The sequence below is a fragment of the Eublepharis macularius genome, chromosome 4 (genome assembly GCF_028583425.1).
Source record: "Eublepharis macularius isolate TG4126 chromosome 4, MPM_Emac_v1.0, whole genome shotgun sequence".
Taxonomy (NCBI): Eukaryota; Metazoa; Chordata; class Lepidosauria; order Squamata; family Eublepharidae; genus Eublepharis; species Eublepharis macularius.
Window position 1 is genome coordinate 171,078,189 of NC_072793.1, and position 18,180 is coordinate 171,096,368.

The 18,180-nt window shown below is 44.6% G+C and overlaps 1 protein-coding gene across 2 annotated transcripts in view; it reads right to left on the bottom strand.

Annotated features, from left to right (window-relative positions):
- The window catches only part of LOC129328668 (zinc finger protein 420-like), a 29,185-nt gene continuing 11,005 nt past the window's right edge, over positions 1-18,180 (bottom strand). Inside the window, exons 1-6 of one of the 2 annotated variants that reach the window (XM_054977886.1) lie at positions 13,504-13,540; positions 12,392-13,003; positions 12,100-12,214; positions 10,270-10,349; positions 9,937-10,063; positions 1-3,557 (exon numbers count right to left, since the gene is read on the bottom strand). In XM_054977886.1, coding sequence (XP_054833861.1) covers positions 1,306-3,557; positions 9,937-10,063; positions 10,270-10,349; positions 12,100-12,214; positions 12,392-12,862 — 3,045 coding nt within the window. In that variant the 5' untranslated portion in view covers positions 12,863-13,003; positions 13,504-13,540 and the 3' untranslated portion in view covers positions 1-1,305. Of the gene's footprint in view, positions 3,558-9,936; positions 10,064-10,269; positions 10,350-12,099; positions 12,215-12,391; positions 13,004-13,503; positions 13,541-18,180 lie in introns of those variants that run through there. The other variant, XM_054977887.1, reaches the window with a different exon arrangement.

Here is an 18,180-nt window from a genome sequence, read left to right on the forward strand (position 1 = left end):
CATTGTTTAATAAAACATCACACAGAGCTAACACCAAGAAGAGAACCAAACATGCCCTCAATTCAAGGTCTGAAAGAATACACTGTAATAGCAATATTTACCATTTATATAGTGCTTTCAAAGCTCCTCATATATACCATAATCCTTACAACAGCCCTGTAAGGTAGGCCAGTATTATCCTCCCCATACAACAGATGTGGGAGATGTCTAAGGACAACAGAGGGTAGTTTTCCCATGGCAAATGAGTGCATAGCTGAAGTGAAATTGAAACCGGGAAATCCTGGTTTACAGCTCTGCCTTTTTCCCACCATGTTATACTTGTTCTCAGTTTAGAGGCTTTCCTTGAGATGGAAAAAGAGAGCCAATCATTCTCTAGGAGTCTATATTTTTGGCACACCAAGAACTTGTCATTTGAGATGCCACTTAAAGTCTCTTTTCTATAAAACTTCTATTTTAGAACTAGCTAATTTGCATGGCAGAGAACTACATGATTTCCACAAAGCATCGAGAAAATGCTGTCTTTTTAAACCAACAGCTAGATTTATAGCAGAGAATAGGACATCATTAAATCAAGGAAAGAAAACTCATTGCTGTATCCAGGCCCCAAAGCAACACAAGCAGATAGACAATGGGAATCCTTTTATGCAGAAAAATATGGCTTTGAAAATTAAGCAAGAGGGAAACTTAAATGCACGATGCAGACTAAGTATGCCTCAACACCTGTGGAGGACTGAACAAGTTAAAGTCAATTCAAGGACAGAGAAAAAGCTGCTACGATGAAGCTGCAAGGAAATTAAGAACCAAATTAAGAAGTAAACAAACAAAACTCTTCCCAAACAATTTATCAATCCTGTCCAATATTAAAATGAAGCTGGAATGAGTCACACAAGACACATTTTTGAGAATTTTTATCAAAATTTGAAGATTAGGCAAATATATATATAAAAAATTCTCATTCTTGACAATCTACTAGCTAAGGGTAAACTCTCTAACAGGATATACACTCCAGTTTTGTAATATCTCTTTAGTGTGTGATGTCTCACATGCTCTCATTTCTGTTACCTAAAAACAGCATAGATCTTATCAAAATCCATGTCTGGTGAACTGGCATGTTGCTGTTGTAACTTTCTCTCATTCACCCCACAAGATCTATTTGTTTCTAACTTAGAACAGAGAGTCTTTTCTTTTAGAGAGACACCTTACAATTGAGGGAAACTAGCAGTGGACTCCTCCCCCCCTCCTCCTCAGTCATGGCAATTAAGTTTTGACTGCTTAGAAAAACTTTAACTGCTTTTGTTGGGTTTTTTATATGATGATTTCCACTACATCTGAAATGCCTTCCACCCCGTGGGAGGTTTTAGGAATCATGAGATTCTCCTCAGTGTGGATTTTCTGATGTGAACTCAGGGATGAACTCCAAGCAAAACTTTTTCCACAATCAGAGCATTTATAAGGTTTCTCCCCTGTGTGCATAATCTGATGTGATTTAAGGTGTATATTCCGAGTGAAGTTCTTTCCACACACCAGGCATTTAAACGGCTTCTCCCCTGTGTGCACTCTTTGATGTCTAGTGAGGGCTGAGCTTGTGCTCAAGCTCTTTCCGCACTCCAAGCATTTATACGGTTCCTCCCCAGTATGGATTCTTTGATGTCCTTTGAATACTGACTTCAGACTGAAACTCTTCCCACACTCTAAGCACTGATAGTCTGCCCCTGTATGGATTCGGCGATGTGAACTCAGGGATGTGCCCCAAGCAAAGCTCTTTCCACACTCTGAGCATTTATATGGTTTCTCCCCAGTGTGCATTCTTTGATGCGATTTAAGATGCATGTTCCGAGTGAAGTTCTTTCCACATACCAGGCATTCATATGGTTTCTCCCCTGTGTGAATTCTTTGATGCGCAGTCAGGTATGATTTCCAGCTGAAGTTTTTGCCACATTCCAGGCACTTAAATGGCTTCTCACCAGTGTGTACTCTCTGATGGTAAATCAGAGTTTTGTTCCAAGTGAAGCTTTTCCCGCACTCAAAACATTTATAGGGCTTCTCGCCAGTGTGGATTTGTTGATGTCTCCTAAGGGCTGATCCTGTACTGCAGCCCTTTCCACATTCCAGGCACTTAAACGGCTTCTCACCTGTATGAATTCTTTGATGGTAAACCAGATTTTTGTTCGAAGAGAAGCTTTTCCCACACTCATAGCATTTATATGGCTTCTCTCCTGTGTGCCTCCTTTGATGTTCCCTAAGGACTGACCTCAGCCGGAAGCTCTTTCCACACTCCAAGCACTGGTAGTTCTCCCCTGTGTGGATTTTTTGATGTAAACTCAGGGATGTACTCCAGGCAAAGCTCTTTCCACACTTTAAACATTTATACGGTTTCTCCCCTGTGTGCATTCTTTGATGCGAATTAAGATGTGTTTTCCGAGTGAAGTTCTTTCCGCACAGCAGGCATTTATATGGTTTCTCCCCTGTGTGAATTCTCTGATGCGCAGTCAGGTATGATTTCCAGCTGAAGCACTTGCCACATTCCAAGCACTTATAGGGCTTCTTGCCTGTGTGCATTCTTTGATGTCTTCTAAGGTCAGATCCTGTACTGCAGCTCTTTCCACATTCCAAGCACTTAAATGGCTTCCCATCTCTGTGCATTCTTCGATGGTTAATCAGGGTTGTGTTCCAAGTGAAGATTTTCCCACAATCCAAGCATTTATAGGGCTTCTCTCCTGTGTGCATCCGTTGGTGTCCTCTAAGGACTGACTTCAGGCTGAAACTCTTTCCACACTCCAAGCATTTATAGTCCTCCCCTGTGTGGATTCTCTGATGCAAACGCAGTGATGCTCGCCAAGCAAAGCTCTTCCCACACTCTGAACATTTATAGACCTCCCCTGTATGCATTCTTTGATGTGATGCAAGGTGTGTGTTCCGAGTGAAGTTCTTTCCACACACAAGACATTTATACGGTTTCTCCCCTGTATGGATTCGCTGATGTCTGACAAAGGTCGAATTTGTACTGAAGCACTTTCCGCATTCCAAGCACTTAAATGGCTCTTTGATTTTGCGCTTTCTTGGATGGAAAATCATGGATTTGCGCCAAGCAAAGCGCTTTCCAGACTCCAACAACATATACAGCTCTCCTCCTGCATGCCGTTTCTGATGTTTTCTGAGGTCTGACTTCTCACTGAAACTCTTTCCGCACTCAGAACATTTAAATGGCTTCTCCCCCGTGTGGATTCTTTGATGTGTCTGAAGCCTTGCATTGCTGCACAAGCTCTTCCCACACTCCAAGCATTTATAAGGCTTCTCCCCAGTGTGGACTCGCCAGTGACGATTAAGTCTTGATTTATAGGTGAAGCTTTTCTCACACAGAGGACACTTGTGTCTTTTTGGGCTTTCATCTTTCTTGCCTTGGCCTGGAGTTTCCTGGAAGTCACTATGCTGAGAAGGAAATGAGCCAGCAACTGTATTTATCTCAGTTTTCCGTCTCTGCTTTCCTGCTCCAGATCTGCCCCTTCCCCCTGGCACTCCAGATAGGTCTTTCTCACCCTCAGTCTTCCAACCACCACCTGTTGAAACAAAATGAGAGGGGAAAAGCTCTTAAGATCTAGATGGTAAAATGAAATCAAGGAACAACTTGAATGAGCTGCTTATCCAAACAAGAGAAAATGTCTTCAACATAGACTCCATGATATGCTATAAAAAGTCTCCAGACATAAGTGGGGAGGTGGAGTTCACCAAGTATAAAATAGCTTGCCTGGACTTGGATGGCCCAAACTAGGCCAGTCTTGTCAAAAGTTAAGTCCTGGTTAATACTTGGATGTGAGACCACCCAGGGTGTCCAGGGTCACTACACAGAGGCGGCAATGGCATACCACCTCTGAATGCCTCTTGCCTTGAAAACCTCAGCAGGGGTTATCATAAGTTGGCTGCCATTTGATGACACTTTCCACCACCATTAAATAGCTTCTCCCCATTCCCATTAACAGACAGCCAATGGGGGGCAGTGTATGGGATGCTAGATTTGAAGCAGTCAGTTTTGGGTTCAGCTCAGTGTTAATTTCCCAGCTTTGCCTGTGAAGGCTCTCTGCAAAGAGTTAAGATTACAAAGAGGCCTTGCCAACCAGAGGAGACCACTCTAGGCTAGGGCTTGCTTCCAAATGGGGGCAATTCTCTGTGTAGTGTTCATTGCCCTTGCAAATGTAGAGGTATTGGCAGTGGCAAAGGAGAGTCCACGTGACACTTTTCTCTGCACTTTCCTTGTCTCTGCCTCCCAAGACTGCCAACCCACCTGCCGCTGGAGGGCTTGGCAGAAGTGCGTGTGTGAGTTAAATCAGCAATTGTTATATCACTATAGCACTGTAATGATGTATCTACTAACTCTTCCAAAATCTCAGAAATTCAGAGGTAGTAGCAGATATATTATTAAAATGTTACAATGCTATAATGATATAATGCTATAGTGATATATAAATTGCTGATTAATAAAAAAGCCTTCTGGTAAGTGGGGGATGGAGTCTGGGGCAAGGAGGTGTTGGTAATAGGCTTGATCTGCAAAACGCTCACTTTCCCATCCACATGGCATACAGACTGGGTCTGACTGTGATTTTTCTAAAAAGATCATACCAAACCAGGTTTGGGAAACACTGGCAAAGTGGGTGGAAAACACAGAAACCGGACAATTAGGGGATGATGTTATGTGGATACTCCATAAAAAAACAAACTTGCTGTGGTTTAATATATTGTCGAAGGCTTTCACGGCCAGAGAACAATGGTTGTTGTGGATTTTCCAGGCTGTATAGCCGTGGTCTTGGCATTGTAGTTCCTGACGTTTCGCCAGCAGCTGTGGCTGGCATCTTCAGAGGTGTAGCACCAAAAGACAGAGATCTCTCAGTGTCACAGTGTGGAAAAGAGGTTGGCAGGTCATTTATATCTACTCAGGAGGGGTGGGGTTGGGCTGAGTCATCCTGTAAGAGTTTCCCAGGGTGTGGAATGCTAATGGAGGGAGGCTTCACTGTATCCTGAGGAGGTTCTTTTGCATCTGGATTGGTGCTTGATGTGCTAATCTTCTCTGCAGGGCTATTGTCGGATATAGAGTGTTTTGTTCGCCTGGTGTTTTTCAGGACTGGAAACCATGCTCTATTCATTCTTAAAGTCTCTTCTTTCCTGTTGAAATTGTGCTTATGCTTATGAATTTCAATGGCTTCCCTGTGCAGTCTGACAAAGTAAGTTGGAAGTGTTGTCAAGTATTTTAGTGTCCTGGAATAGGATACTGTGTCCTGTTTGAGTTAGGCTATGTTCAGCCACTCCTGATTTTTCAGGATGGCCAAGTCTGCAGTGCCTTTCATGTTCTTTTATTCTTGTCTGGATGCTATGCTTTGTGGTCCTGATGTAAACTTGTCCACAGCTGCAGGGTATATGGTATACTCCTACAGAGGTGAGGGGGTCTCTACTGTCTTTTGCTGAAATTCATAAGCATAAGCAGTCCTGAAAAACACCAGGCTAACAAAACACTCTATACCCGACAATAGCCCTGCAGAGAAGATTAGCACATCATGCACCAATCCAGATGCAAAAGAACCTCCTCAGGATACAGTGAAGCCTCCCTCCATTAGCATTCCAAACCCTGGGAAACTCTTACAGGATGACTCAGCCCAACCCCACCCCTCCTGAGTAGATATAAATGACCTGCCAACATCTTTTCCACACTGTGACACTGAGAGATCTCTGTCTTTTGGTGCTACACCTCTGAAGATGCCAGCCACAGCTGCTGGCGAAACGTCAGGAACTACAATGCCAAGACCACGGCTATACAGCCCGGAAAATCCACAACAACCATTGTTGTGGTTTAGATGTCCAACTGGAGCAAATCCTCTGTTTAGAAGCAGCCTAGATGGACCAGCCTCATGTATTCAGTAAAGACTGTTACTGGATTTCCCCTGCGGCTTGGAGCCAAAGGGGAAGGAAGACAGCATGGTGTAAACTGATCTCTTCAGAACTCAGAAGCTAAGCAAGGTTTCTTTTTGGATGGGAGACCACCATGGAAGGTTTTGCAGAGGAAGGCGATGGCAAGCCACTTCTGTCTCACTTGTCTTGAAAGCTCCTTGCTGGGGCCACCATAAGTCACTAAGGCTTAACGGCAAATACATACGTACCTGGAGCCAAAGGGGTTGATTTTCACAGTCAACAAATAGTCCCCAGCTTTTCCCCCTGAGTGGGTGATGTTTAGCCTCAAGAGTACACACAGATGACTTTAACTGCCCCAAGTTGCATGTTATTGGGGAACCTCCCCCCTGCCCTGGATGCATATGGTTCCCCACAGCATCGTGGGGTTTTCATGCACTTGCCAGCTTTCCCCCGGCTTTACTGTGGTCTTCCCAAAACCTGCTGTAATATGAACTTTTTGGAAAGATTTCTGTAAAATCAGGTGGCTGTTTTGTACGGTGGGATGGTTGAGATCTTTCCCAGTCCCACCCACACTGGCACCATTTTTACTGCCTCAGTTCTGCACAACCATTCTACCACTCCACCAGAGGGCTTTTAAAAAAACAGTGGGAATTGCTTGACTGCTATAGCATTATATCCATCTATTGTCACTGTCTCCTAGTTTCTGGCTTTTATTTTAGAAAAAAGTAAGTCTCTGGTCCTTTTCGCTGTGCAGTTATAAGAAATACGCAACCTGACCTTTCCCTTTATAAAAGGCTAGTGGATTACATTTTTTTTTAAAGTGAAAGCTGGAATGAGGAGAATCATAGAATCAGGGTTGGAAGGGACCTCTAGGATCATCTAGTCCAACCCCTACACAATACAGGAAACAACTGTACACAACTGTACACAACTACCTCCCCCACAAACACCCCCAGTGACCCTTGCTCCATGCCCAGAAGATGGCAAAACACCGTCAGGATCCCTAGCCAAGCTGGCCTGTGGAAAATTGCTGCCTGACCCCAAAGTGGTGATTGGCCTTACCCTGGGCATGTTAAGAAAGGACCACGAGAACTAAACCCGAACCCTTCCTGCCTTCCCTCTCGTGATCTCCCAATCAGCATTGCTGAGTATTACAACAGATCTTTTAAAAATGTCTGGGTAGTTTAAGGCATTACTAGATTCTTGCTTTTCTGTGGTGTGGGAAAGAACAGCTAAGGGGAGGACAAGGGCAGGGAAATGTGGGGAAACTCACAATGTGGAAACCCTGTAGTTACTGTGTTGAATGGGCAGCCTAATCAGAAATGGGGAAACCTCAGGAAATCCTCTCCATGTGGAAAAGGTTATTTTCACAATGACAGCCCTGTGAGGTAGGCTAGGCTGAGAGGGAGCGCCTGCCCCAAGGTAACTCACAGCAGAGTGGGGATTCAAATCTGGCTCTCCCCTTCCCTATTTTGAGTGTCTCAGACCACAGAGTCTCTCGCTGTTGCTCTCCTCAAAGCTCTTCAAAGGCAGTCCCACCTACAGTGCTTTATGCTCACTAGCTTGAATGCGACAAGGACATGAATACAGGGCAGGAAAAGGGGCACTCCGGGCCAGCTCTGCCACCAGGAAGAGGCTGGATCGAGGAGCAACACCAAATTGTGTGGGGGCTGCATGTAAGTCACCCCTTGAGCTCCTGAGCCTTGTCCATCCAGGTCAATGGCATCGTGTAAGGACCACATTTGGGAGCCCCTGGTGTCTGTTATAAACCTATCACTGATTCAGGGTATTCTTCCTCAACTGCTGAGGGAGGAGGTTATTTGTCCATTATTTTAACAAAATCACTGGAGAACAGTCTGGTGCTTAACTATCACTCCGTCTCCAACCGGTCCTTTCTGGGTAACGTAACTGAGAAACTAGTTGCAGAACAGCCCCAGGCCTTCCCAGATGAGACAGCTGCCCTGGACTCTTTTCGGCTATGGGACAGAGATGATGCTGGTGGCTTTAGCTGATGCCCTTTGTTTGAATGTAGACAAGGGCTCTGCCCTGAGAAGAGATCACGAGTAGGTGTGCATTCGGACGTCATCAGTATGCTGAAGGCACTCAGCTCTCCATTCCTTTGGTCCTAATCCAACGTTAGGCTGTTGCAGTTAAATGGCTAAAATTGAGAAAGTTTGAATTGAATCCTGACACAATGGAGGCGATGTTGGTTGGGAAGGCTGAGATCCTGAAGGATACTGTGCTCCCAGCAATTGATGGAGTTCAGCTGACCCTTGCTGACTTAGTTAAGATCCTCTGGGTTATATATGACCCAGTTTTAATACTGGACAAGCAAGCTCATTCAGTTGGAATAAAAACCCCACTTGCTTTCACCTGCATTTTCCTTGGCTTTGCCCAGTGTTTCCCAACCTTGTTCCATGGAGGAACTCCTGAATTCATTTTTCAAATCCCAAGGTACCAATGAATACAAGCTAGAAAAAAAAATGATGGCCTGTAGACGTGCTTTCTCTGTGGTAGCCTCCACCTTGTGGAAGGACCTGCCCAAGGAGGTCAGGAAAGCTCCCACTCTTCTGACTTTCTGTACACTGTGCAAGACTCAGTTGTTCAGGACGGCTTTCTACTCAGATTGTAGCACTGTGTCATATGAAATAGGGCAAAGAGGTACGTTGGTAAGGGTCAGGGACTATAGGCTAGGCTATTGGGTCCTGTCTGCTGATGTACATATGCTCCTACTGGACAGTTAGATGTTGCTAAAGATGTCATGTGGATTACTTATATTTTATTTCAGAAAGGTTTCATCTATGTGTTTGGCTTTCTGCTAGTTTTCAAATTTGTGACTACGATACCATATTGTATCTGTCTTCATTGAATGTCCTAACTGTTGATCATATTGTATTTTTGCTTTGTGAATGTCCAAGCTATTCATTATATTCAGGCCTGGCACGCCCATTGAGGCCAGGTAGGCGGTGGCCTCGGGAGCAAGGGCACTGGAGAGGCGCTGGAGGGAGTGTCGGGGGGCGGAGGAGCACGCAGCTGAGCTGGCGTGACTGGGCTGCAGCTGCTGCTGCAGCCAGCCAGCCCCGTGCCGCCACCGCCACATGCCCCAGCTGGGCGCAGAAGCTGTGAGCCGGTGCTGGGGCAGCGTGTGGAGCACGGAGCAGCCTCTGCGCGCCACCCCAGCAGTGGCTCGCGGCTTCTGCACCTGGCTGGGGCATGTGGCGGCGGCGGTGGCATGGGGCTGCGTGCTCCTCCGCCCCCACACACCCCAGCCAGGCGCAGAAGCCGCAAGCTGCTGCTGGGGCGGCATGTGGAGCACGGAGCAGCTTCCGCGCGCCACCCCAGCCATCCTGCACCGGCCCTGATTATATTGTATTCACTTGCCGTATGTAATGGATCTCAGTGAGAAAGATGAACTATAAATTAAAAAACAATAAATAATAAAAAATATACTTGAATGATACTGAATAATTACTTTTCAGGTATTTTTAAAACCGGATATACTGAATCGCACATCCCTATTTACTTTCAGTGTGATATTTTTGGAAAAGAACGGGTTCTGCACCAAGACAAAACGAAGAAGGAACAGCAAATGATGTAAGGAAAGAAACTGTTTCGCCTCAACCTCGTCAGGGGATCTAACAACATGTTATAATAATATAATATAAATGTTATATTAATTGCTATTCTTACATTGTTTTAGTGGTAGATCCCCCTGACAAAGTGGAGGCGGGACGTGTAGGTGTTACTTAATGTTAAAGAATTCTTTCTTTGCACCATTTGCTGTCCCTTCTTTATTTTTGCACAAGTGGTCAATTTTTTGTGGAACTCCTTTGATAGGAACTCCTGCAGAACCCTGGTTGGGAAACACTGGCATAGCCGATCCAGTCATGTGGACTTCTGCCATGGTAACCTTGAGGCTAACTATTAAAAATGGGCTGGATCCCTCACTCTAGCTGACCTCTCCTGCCAACCAACAGCACCTCCAGCTTATCCTGCCCACATCCAGTTCTTCAGCAGTTATGCCAGTTGAAGGAGACTTACCCAAAGAAGCCACGATCCCATAATTCTCCACCATAACTTCCCTGTGCAGGGCTCTTTGGCTTGGATCCAGCAGGGCCCACTCCTCCTCGGAGAAACCCACGGCCACCTCCTCAAACGACACTGGACCCTGGAAGAAGAAGACATTTTCTCCTTAAAGATGGTGTCGCAGTCCTTCTCTTCTTAGCACAAACTCAAAAGGCAGTTAAAGGAAAGTTACTGAAGGGTCATCACAAGCGGTATCGACCTTTCGACAGAAGAAAAGAGAAAGAGTGGCATGCTTTGTAGGGGAAAGACACAAGCATCCAAGCTGGGCACTACACTCTGTTCTCCTACCTGATCTGGTTGCCTTGTAATTCGGTCCACAGGTTTATAAACAGATGAGCGAGGGTGTGTTGCTGGCATCACTTCACCACCTGCCATGCACACAAAATATTGACGGAACATCTGTTGTGGTTTCCTTGTTGTATTTCAGTTCTTTTTGTGAAAAACATCTCTTCATTTTGGCCCCTGGCCATAGCGAAGGACAGAGGAGGTATCCTTCTGGATCCGACCCAAAGAGCCACCCACTCCAGTATTTTTCCTGCCAAATGACTCCAGGAAACCCATAACAGAGACAGAAGGCCTTCAGGGACTTGCCCTCCGTTTTCAGAGCTAAAACATGGGAGGATCCATCATGCCAAATAGTCTTGGACTGAACTTTCCTCCAGAATTTTGTTTTGGCTTTCCTAAAGCCAGCTAGCCTACTGGCCAGCACTATTGCTCATTGCTATGAATTCCATATAGTTCTGGAGCCAGATCCATTTATCACTGTGATTTAAGGCTTAGGCACATGAGTGAATGGACCTGCATCCTGAACTAAGAAAAGCATTTCACTGTACACAGCATTGTCTGTACTGTATTAACCAGCAATCGATTTTACAGGTAACCCTGGTCTCCAAGGGTAAGTAAATTTTTGCCCATCAACTTTATCCAAAGTATGCATAATTTTAAAAATCTTTCTCGGATCCCTGTACTAATTTTTTTTCTTAATGAAAAAATCTCCAAAGCTTTCACCTCTCTCCAAGGAGTTTAGTGGAATACAGTGTTTTCTATTTTATTTTAACACATCAATTGTGCGAGGTAAGTAAAAACAAGGCCAAATGCAGAACAAATTAAGCTGCAACGAATATTTCCCCAAATGCATTAAAATATAAAGGGAATAGACTTGTCACATAACGGAACTGTTCAGGAAGATGCTTTTATACAGGAAACAGGCTTGTCGTTTATAGTGCTTTTAATTGCGCATATTCTCTTGTTCTCACGGTACTGTATTGTGATGTTTGTAATTTATTATTTGATTCTTCATTTTATATCATATTTCATACCAAGTGTTGTTTGCATTATTTTCTAATTATGGAATCTAGTTTTTACTGCAATGTTTATTGTATGTTTTATATTTTTATTGCATTGCTTTTTATAGATGTGTATTGTATTGCTTTTTATAGTTTGTAAGCCACCTCAAATTTCACCGAGAAAGGACTATAAACAAACAAACAAATTGTAGGCAATTTCAATCCTTTCCAAACAGTTCCTATTTGAAGGAAGGATTTTTTTTTTTGCCTCTGTACTCAGGACCAAGTCTTCACAATTTAACATGTAGGAGAGGTTGGAGACAGGTCTCTCCATCTTACAGACTCAAAGGAACATAAAAGAGCAAGATTCTAGTCCAATAGCGCCTTCAAGATCAACAAGGGTATGAACTTTCAAGAATCAAAACTCCCTTCTTCAGATACATTTAGAAGTGGGATTATGTAGGATTTTTATCAAGCCAGAAGGTGAGAGGGGTATTCAAAGTAACTCCTCAGGTCTTAATAGGGACATTGGATTCTTCTCTCACTACAGATGCTGTTTTTCTGCTTCTCACACCCCTGCTCTATTAAGCTAATTGCTGAATTATTATACTTTACACCCTTATTTTAAATACTTTTATCTGAAAAAGGGAAGTTTGACTTCCAAAAGCTCATACCTTGGAAATCTTATTGGTCTTTAAGGTGCTACTGGACTTGAATCTTGCTCTTCTATTGCAGACCAACACGGCTACCCACTGGAATCATAAAAGATGACGTTGGGTTTGGGAGAGATTGTACAGAGAGGCAAGCAGAAAAATGACTCAATTATCCTTACTTTTCTGGATGGCACTTTGGTTACCCTCATGAGCCGTCCTGCTCTCTCCAATGTCTGATGCAGCCACTTCTGCCTTTGGGAAATCCAAGGCAACCCCTGCAAGTGCCCCTTGAACCTGAAAAAGCAAAGAAGACCCCAGAATGGAGAAAAGGAATGAGTCAGGCAAAACTTTGGGGGCAGTGGAGCATTCCATACTCTGACAGAAGAAAAAGCTGCCCCAGTGGTGTGGAATTTTCAGATCCCTCCAGAAACATTCCCAGTCCCTTTAACTAGGGGGGTCAAAGCCTCTCACCTGCTCTGACTGCTTCTTGGCCTCCGCCTGGCTCAGCAGGAAACCTTCAGCCAGGGCCACTGCCTGGGAACTGGTCCCCGGCCCACATTCCCTGACCCAACTCTCCATCTCTGAGGGCAGGACAGCCAAGAACTGCTCGAGAATTATCAGGTCCAGGATCTGATTCTTGGTGCTTTGTTCTGGCTTCAGCCACCGACAGCAAAGATCATGGAGTCGGTTGCAAACCTCTCGGGGCCCCTCCACCTCCTCGTAGCGAAACTGCCTGAAATTCTGGCGTGGGATATCAGAGCTGGGGGCGTCCTCTCCCAGAAATGTCTGCAGGGCTCTTTCCCGGAATTTCTCATTGCTTCCAACCTCTAGATCTTGCCTTCTGCCTACATCTGGGCGACTCATGTCTTCCTTTTCCACCTTCCATTCATGCTTCACTGCAGCCTCCAATAGGGTCCAAAAACCACCCTGTTCTTCTGCCATAATCGTTACAGAAAGGGCTACCTCAAGATTAGCATGGCTACTAAGCCCTGCAATTCCACAAGTTCTGTGTGGAACTTTCCACTCTCTGATTAGGAATTACAATGAAAGTGGGTGATTCCAGGTAACATTCATATCTTCTCCCTGTTGGAAAGGTAGGGAAATGCTAAATCTCAAAGCTAAACTTCCACACACATAGATTGGTTTGGGGAGGGGCTCAAGGGACCCCTCTCTCAGGTGTCTCCTCCTCTGTTGGGCTCCCCTCCGTGACAGCTTCTCCTTTTCTTCCCCTCCCACCCACACCCTCTATCCATTCAAGGCAATTTGAAACGGCGACTCTTCTCTCCAGATTTCTTTTACGTCTCCAGCAACAAACAGTAATGATCTTCTGGCTTTGCAGAGAGAAGAAAAGAGATCTGTGTGATCTGCAACAATGGTTCAGTTGCACAGGCCTTCTTCCTATGAAGGAAAATGGGGAGGAGCCCCAATTTCCCCCTCCCAGTCAGCAGATGTCTTCTTGCCCTTTGTCCCCGTACACTGGCTGGGTGTCCCTCCAAATGGGGTCTCCCCTTTCTTTCCCCCCCATCCATCCTCCATTGAAGCCCCAGAGGCTTTTCTGCACCCCCAAAGCACTTGTCACTCACCAGAGCCTGGAAGCAAAGACCGTCTTGTCCCCCTGAGGGGGGAGGGGGGAGGAGAGCAGCCCACAAAGGAGCTTCTCTAGGAACCGGACTCACTGCGGAGTAGCTAATTATGAAGCCTTTCTAGGAACCCACTCTCTGGCTTTAACCCTTACGTTGGTTCTTAACTGAAAACCAAGAGGCTCTACCCTGCAGTAGGAAGAGCCTGAGAGTGAAGGTGTTTTTGCATTTAGATTCTCTCAGTCCAGATTTACTATGTTGGGTTAACGATTTGTAACCTGACAAAGCAAGAAAAAATATGCTTTACTTGTTAAACGTATAACTTCTAGAACAAGAGGGAAGTGTGCTAGCAAAATAGCCCTGTTTGAACACAAGAGGTTCCCAGGCCAGTGGTCTATCTAGTCCCGTATCCTGTTTCTCCCAGTGCCGTCTAGGCGGGTGATAAATGAACAGCCTTCCCTGGGATGTTGCCTTCTAGTGCTGGTATTCAGAGGCTGGCTGCCTCCGGCTGTGGAGGTTCCTTTTCATCATCTTTTGCCTTTTGGGGGCTGGAGCTCTCTGATTTCTCTGGCCTTTTGGCTTCCTGCATATAATTTTTTCTCCCCTCTATACTCATGCCTATATGCCTGCATATCTACTGACTGTGGGCAACACTTCATGCATCTGCGAAAGCTTCATGCCACAAAATCTTATGCTGAATAAATCTATTGGTCTTTAGTAAGACTCTTGGTTTTTTTCCTTGTCTTCAGTGAAAAATCCACCCCATCATTCCAGATGCATTAAGGTTGCCTGTCAAGGTGAATCAATAGACACTGCACCCATATTATTATTGCCACCATAAATAAGAAAGGGACCTTCCTGCTCCCCCTCTGTGACATCTACTGAGGCCCTGAATTGGGGGAGGGGACTGGATTTTCGAGAACGGCAGAGGGGCAAAATGGGGGAGGGTCTGCAGAAAGACTGGGGAACAGGCAGAAATCACAATCCATGCTAGAAATGCCATTCCGTCCAAGGAATCGCTTGCTCGGGGTCTTTGTTGGCACTTTCTAAAGTTTCCTAAGAGGCAGCGTGTGAAGTGATTAAAGACTGGGATCCATAAGGGTTAGCCGTGTTGGTCTGTAGTAGCAAAATAGCAAAGAGTCCAGTAGCACCTTTAAGACTAACCAACTTTATTGTAGCATAAGCTTTTGAGATCCATAGCTTTCTTCATCAGATGCATGGAGAACTGGGATGAGAGAGACCCAGGTTCGAGTCTCCACTCTGCCACAGAAGTTTGTTGGGTGACTTTGAGCTAGACACACACTCTCAGCCTAACCTACCGCACAGGGTTGTTGTGAGGATAAAATGGAGGAGAGAATGATGTAAGATATTTTGAGGGAAATAAAATATGATAAATAAAATAAAACCGTTTTCTATTTAAAATTCTCTAACAGCAAATCCATCTCCCACCTTCAATATTGATAACAGGGAAGTAATATGGACTTCCTACGCACTTGGGATCTGCCTAATATTTTATTCTCTTAAAAATGAGAGCCAAAAAGGGATCATAAGACCTCCTGGAGAGCTGTGCATGAAGGAAGCATTAGAAGGGGTTAAAATTCAGAACAGGATGGAAAGAGATGGGTAGGAATTGGCAGCTATGAGACAGTTGGCAATGCTTACAAATGACAGTTGGTCTGAAATACCGCAGCGAATTTTCTGGAACAATGGCCGGCTTTGTGAGAGAAAGGATAGACTGAAACTTTGGCCAATTTTGGGTATTGAAAGGGGGGAAAAAACCCAGCTACTTGACAGCACAAAAGAATCATAGGCAGGGTAGAAGAAAAATCCTAAAAGGGGCAAAGATGAAAGCATTGTATATTTGGGGGGGGGGGGAATGGAGAAAACCAGGCACAGGCAGCTGGATAACCATGTTAATTCTGGGCAACAGCAATCATTCCAGGTCAGACAATAAATAAATATGTCATTAAATAAAAATGTAAAATAAACCTGTGACTGCAGAAGCTGAGAATCCTGTGAGGAGACTATCCCCAGCAGGTAGGATGGGGTAGCGGGGAGAAATCTGAGGGGGGGGGGGAATAGCTGTCATAATTTTTTAAAAGAAGCAATTAAAGAGGTAGTTCAATGTATATTGTCAAACAGAGAAAAATACCAATAATAGAAGAATATAGAAGAGGAAACAACGCAGAAGGAAAGATTATGCTAATACACAGAGAGAGAGAGAGACAGAAAGATTAGAGAGTTTTTTAAAAAAAGAGGGTGGAGATATTCATAGACAGCTTTTTATCATGACTAAAATAAGGCAGAAATGGAGCATTAGTGATAAATAGAAGCAAAGAGGGGCATCATTTGTGAGATTCCAAAGGAAAAAAGGATAAAATTATGTAAGGACAAAAATGAGACATAAAACCCTAGAGGAAGTCTGTAGAAGAGACCTAGAGTAGTTGAGGGAATTCAAGTGTGCCTTACATTCAGAAACCCTAAACAGGCAAGGAAATGCAAAAACCATGTTTACATGAACAGATTGAGTGTAATAGGGGGCATAACATAAAATATATCAGATTTATTACAGAAAACAGGAATAATGAAGAAAGAAAGGCAAACGGAATTGTGTTAATCAAGCCAAAACGAGAAGCAAAAATGTTCAGATGATAAGCAGAACAGTAGGGTCCATCGCAGTTGTGCATCTCTCTCTCTCTCTCTCTCTCTCTCACACACACACACACACACACTCAGAGGAACTGTTCAGAGTGCCAATCTCACCATCGGCTTTGATCCTGGCAATTTAATGTGTGTGTGTCAATATTTTATTTCTTCATTTATACCCTGCCTTTCTCCCCAGTAGGGGCCCAAAGTGCTTTACGTCACTCTCTTCTATTTTATCCTCCCAACCACCACCCTGTGAGGAGGGTTAGGCTGAGAATGTGCGACTGGCCCACAGTCACCCAGCCAGCATTTGTGGCAGAGACAGGATTCAAAGCTGAGTCCCTCAGATCCTAGTCTGACACTCTAACCACTACGCATTGTTGGCCCAGGTCAACATTTCAATTGTGAGAAAAGCGGAGATTGTTGCATAACTGGCTGTCCCAATGGGAAGGCCGCTGTCCCCATTGCAGAAGGCCCACAGTACGCTGTCCTCTGACAAGCACCCTCTTTCTCAGGAGGATATTCTCCAGTGTCACACTGCCTTCTTTTGTCTCTCTAGAAATCAACAGAGAAATCCTAACTGGGCTTGGATGAGTAAAAAGAACTGGAAAAAGTCGCAAACAAGCTGAGTCTCTGAGCCACAGCCTGTGAGAACCTACTTGATTTTTATACTTAGAATTCATTTGTTTTAGTGCGTTATTATTCAGCCTTTTCTCTAAGGAGCTCAGGGCAAGCCTTCATGTTCCTTCTCCCCTCTATTTTTATCTTCCCAACCAGCAAATGTGGGTCCTCTGGGGAAATTCAAAAGAAGATTTTTTTTCTGATTCAAATTTAAATATATAATGGTAGCACATTTAGTCCATCATAGGATTTATTTGCAGCGCACCAGCTGTAATAACTAGAGATGAACTGACTATATTTACATATGCGAGCCAGAAAAAGCATCGCTTTGAAAAATTTTCTGCCCCCACATCACTGCTCCCAAGAACCCTGTGAGGCAGGCAAGGTGAGGAGACTAGCTAGCCCAAAGTAACCCATTGTTGTGGCAAATTGGGATTTGAACTGAGGTCTCTTGGGTCGTAGTCTAATCATTCTAATAGGGGAGGGGGTGGGTGGATGTGACATAACAAAAATGGTACTTGCCAAATAAAGAAGGAATCTTTTCGTCCTTTGCTATGTGTACACATCAGTGTTGAGAAAAGGGAACAAGTAGGGTTGCCAACTCCAGGTTGGAAAATTCCTGGAGATTTTGGGTGTGGAGCTTGGAGTGGGTGGGGTTTGGGAGAGGAAAGGCCTCAGCAGAGTATAATGCCATAGAGTCCACCCTCCAAAGCAGCCATTTTCTCCAGGGGAACTAATCTGTGTCGGCGGGAGATCAGTTGTAATTCCAGAAGATCTCCAGCCACCACCTGGAGGATGGCAACACTAAGTAGAAGGCATCATGAAATGTGCCTAGTTTGAGCCAATAGCAAGTGACACCATTACCGATGTCCCCAATTAGGCTAGGCCTTTATTCAATACTGAGTCCACACTAGGGTGGCTTGAAGATCTCCTGGAGTTACAGCCAGTTTCCAGACTACAGAGATCAGTTTCTCTGCTTTGGAGGCTGGACTCCATGACATTATGACCTCCCCTCCCTAGGCTCCACCTCCTACTCTCCAGAAATTTCCCAACCCAAAGTTGGCAACCCTAGTCCAGAAATGGGTGAAATATTTTGATGGGCTTCTCGGTATCATTCAAAATAGTTGTCTTCAGGACAGATGGATGAAATGTAGCAATAAATGTTAAGGATTGGACAGGATTCCACTACTTTAGAATCCTGGCTACAAGCCACAGCTTATATGAGAATGGCTCAGTGGAAGAGCCTCTGCTTTGTATGCAGAAGGTCCCAGGTTCAATCCTTGGCATCTCCAGCTAAAAAGATCAGGTAGTAGAGGATATGAAAGACTGCTTCCTGAGCCCCTGGAGAGCTACTGAGTAGACTATACTGATCTTGATGGGCCAAACCGTCTGATTCAGTCTAAGATAACTTCA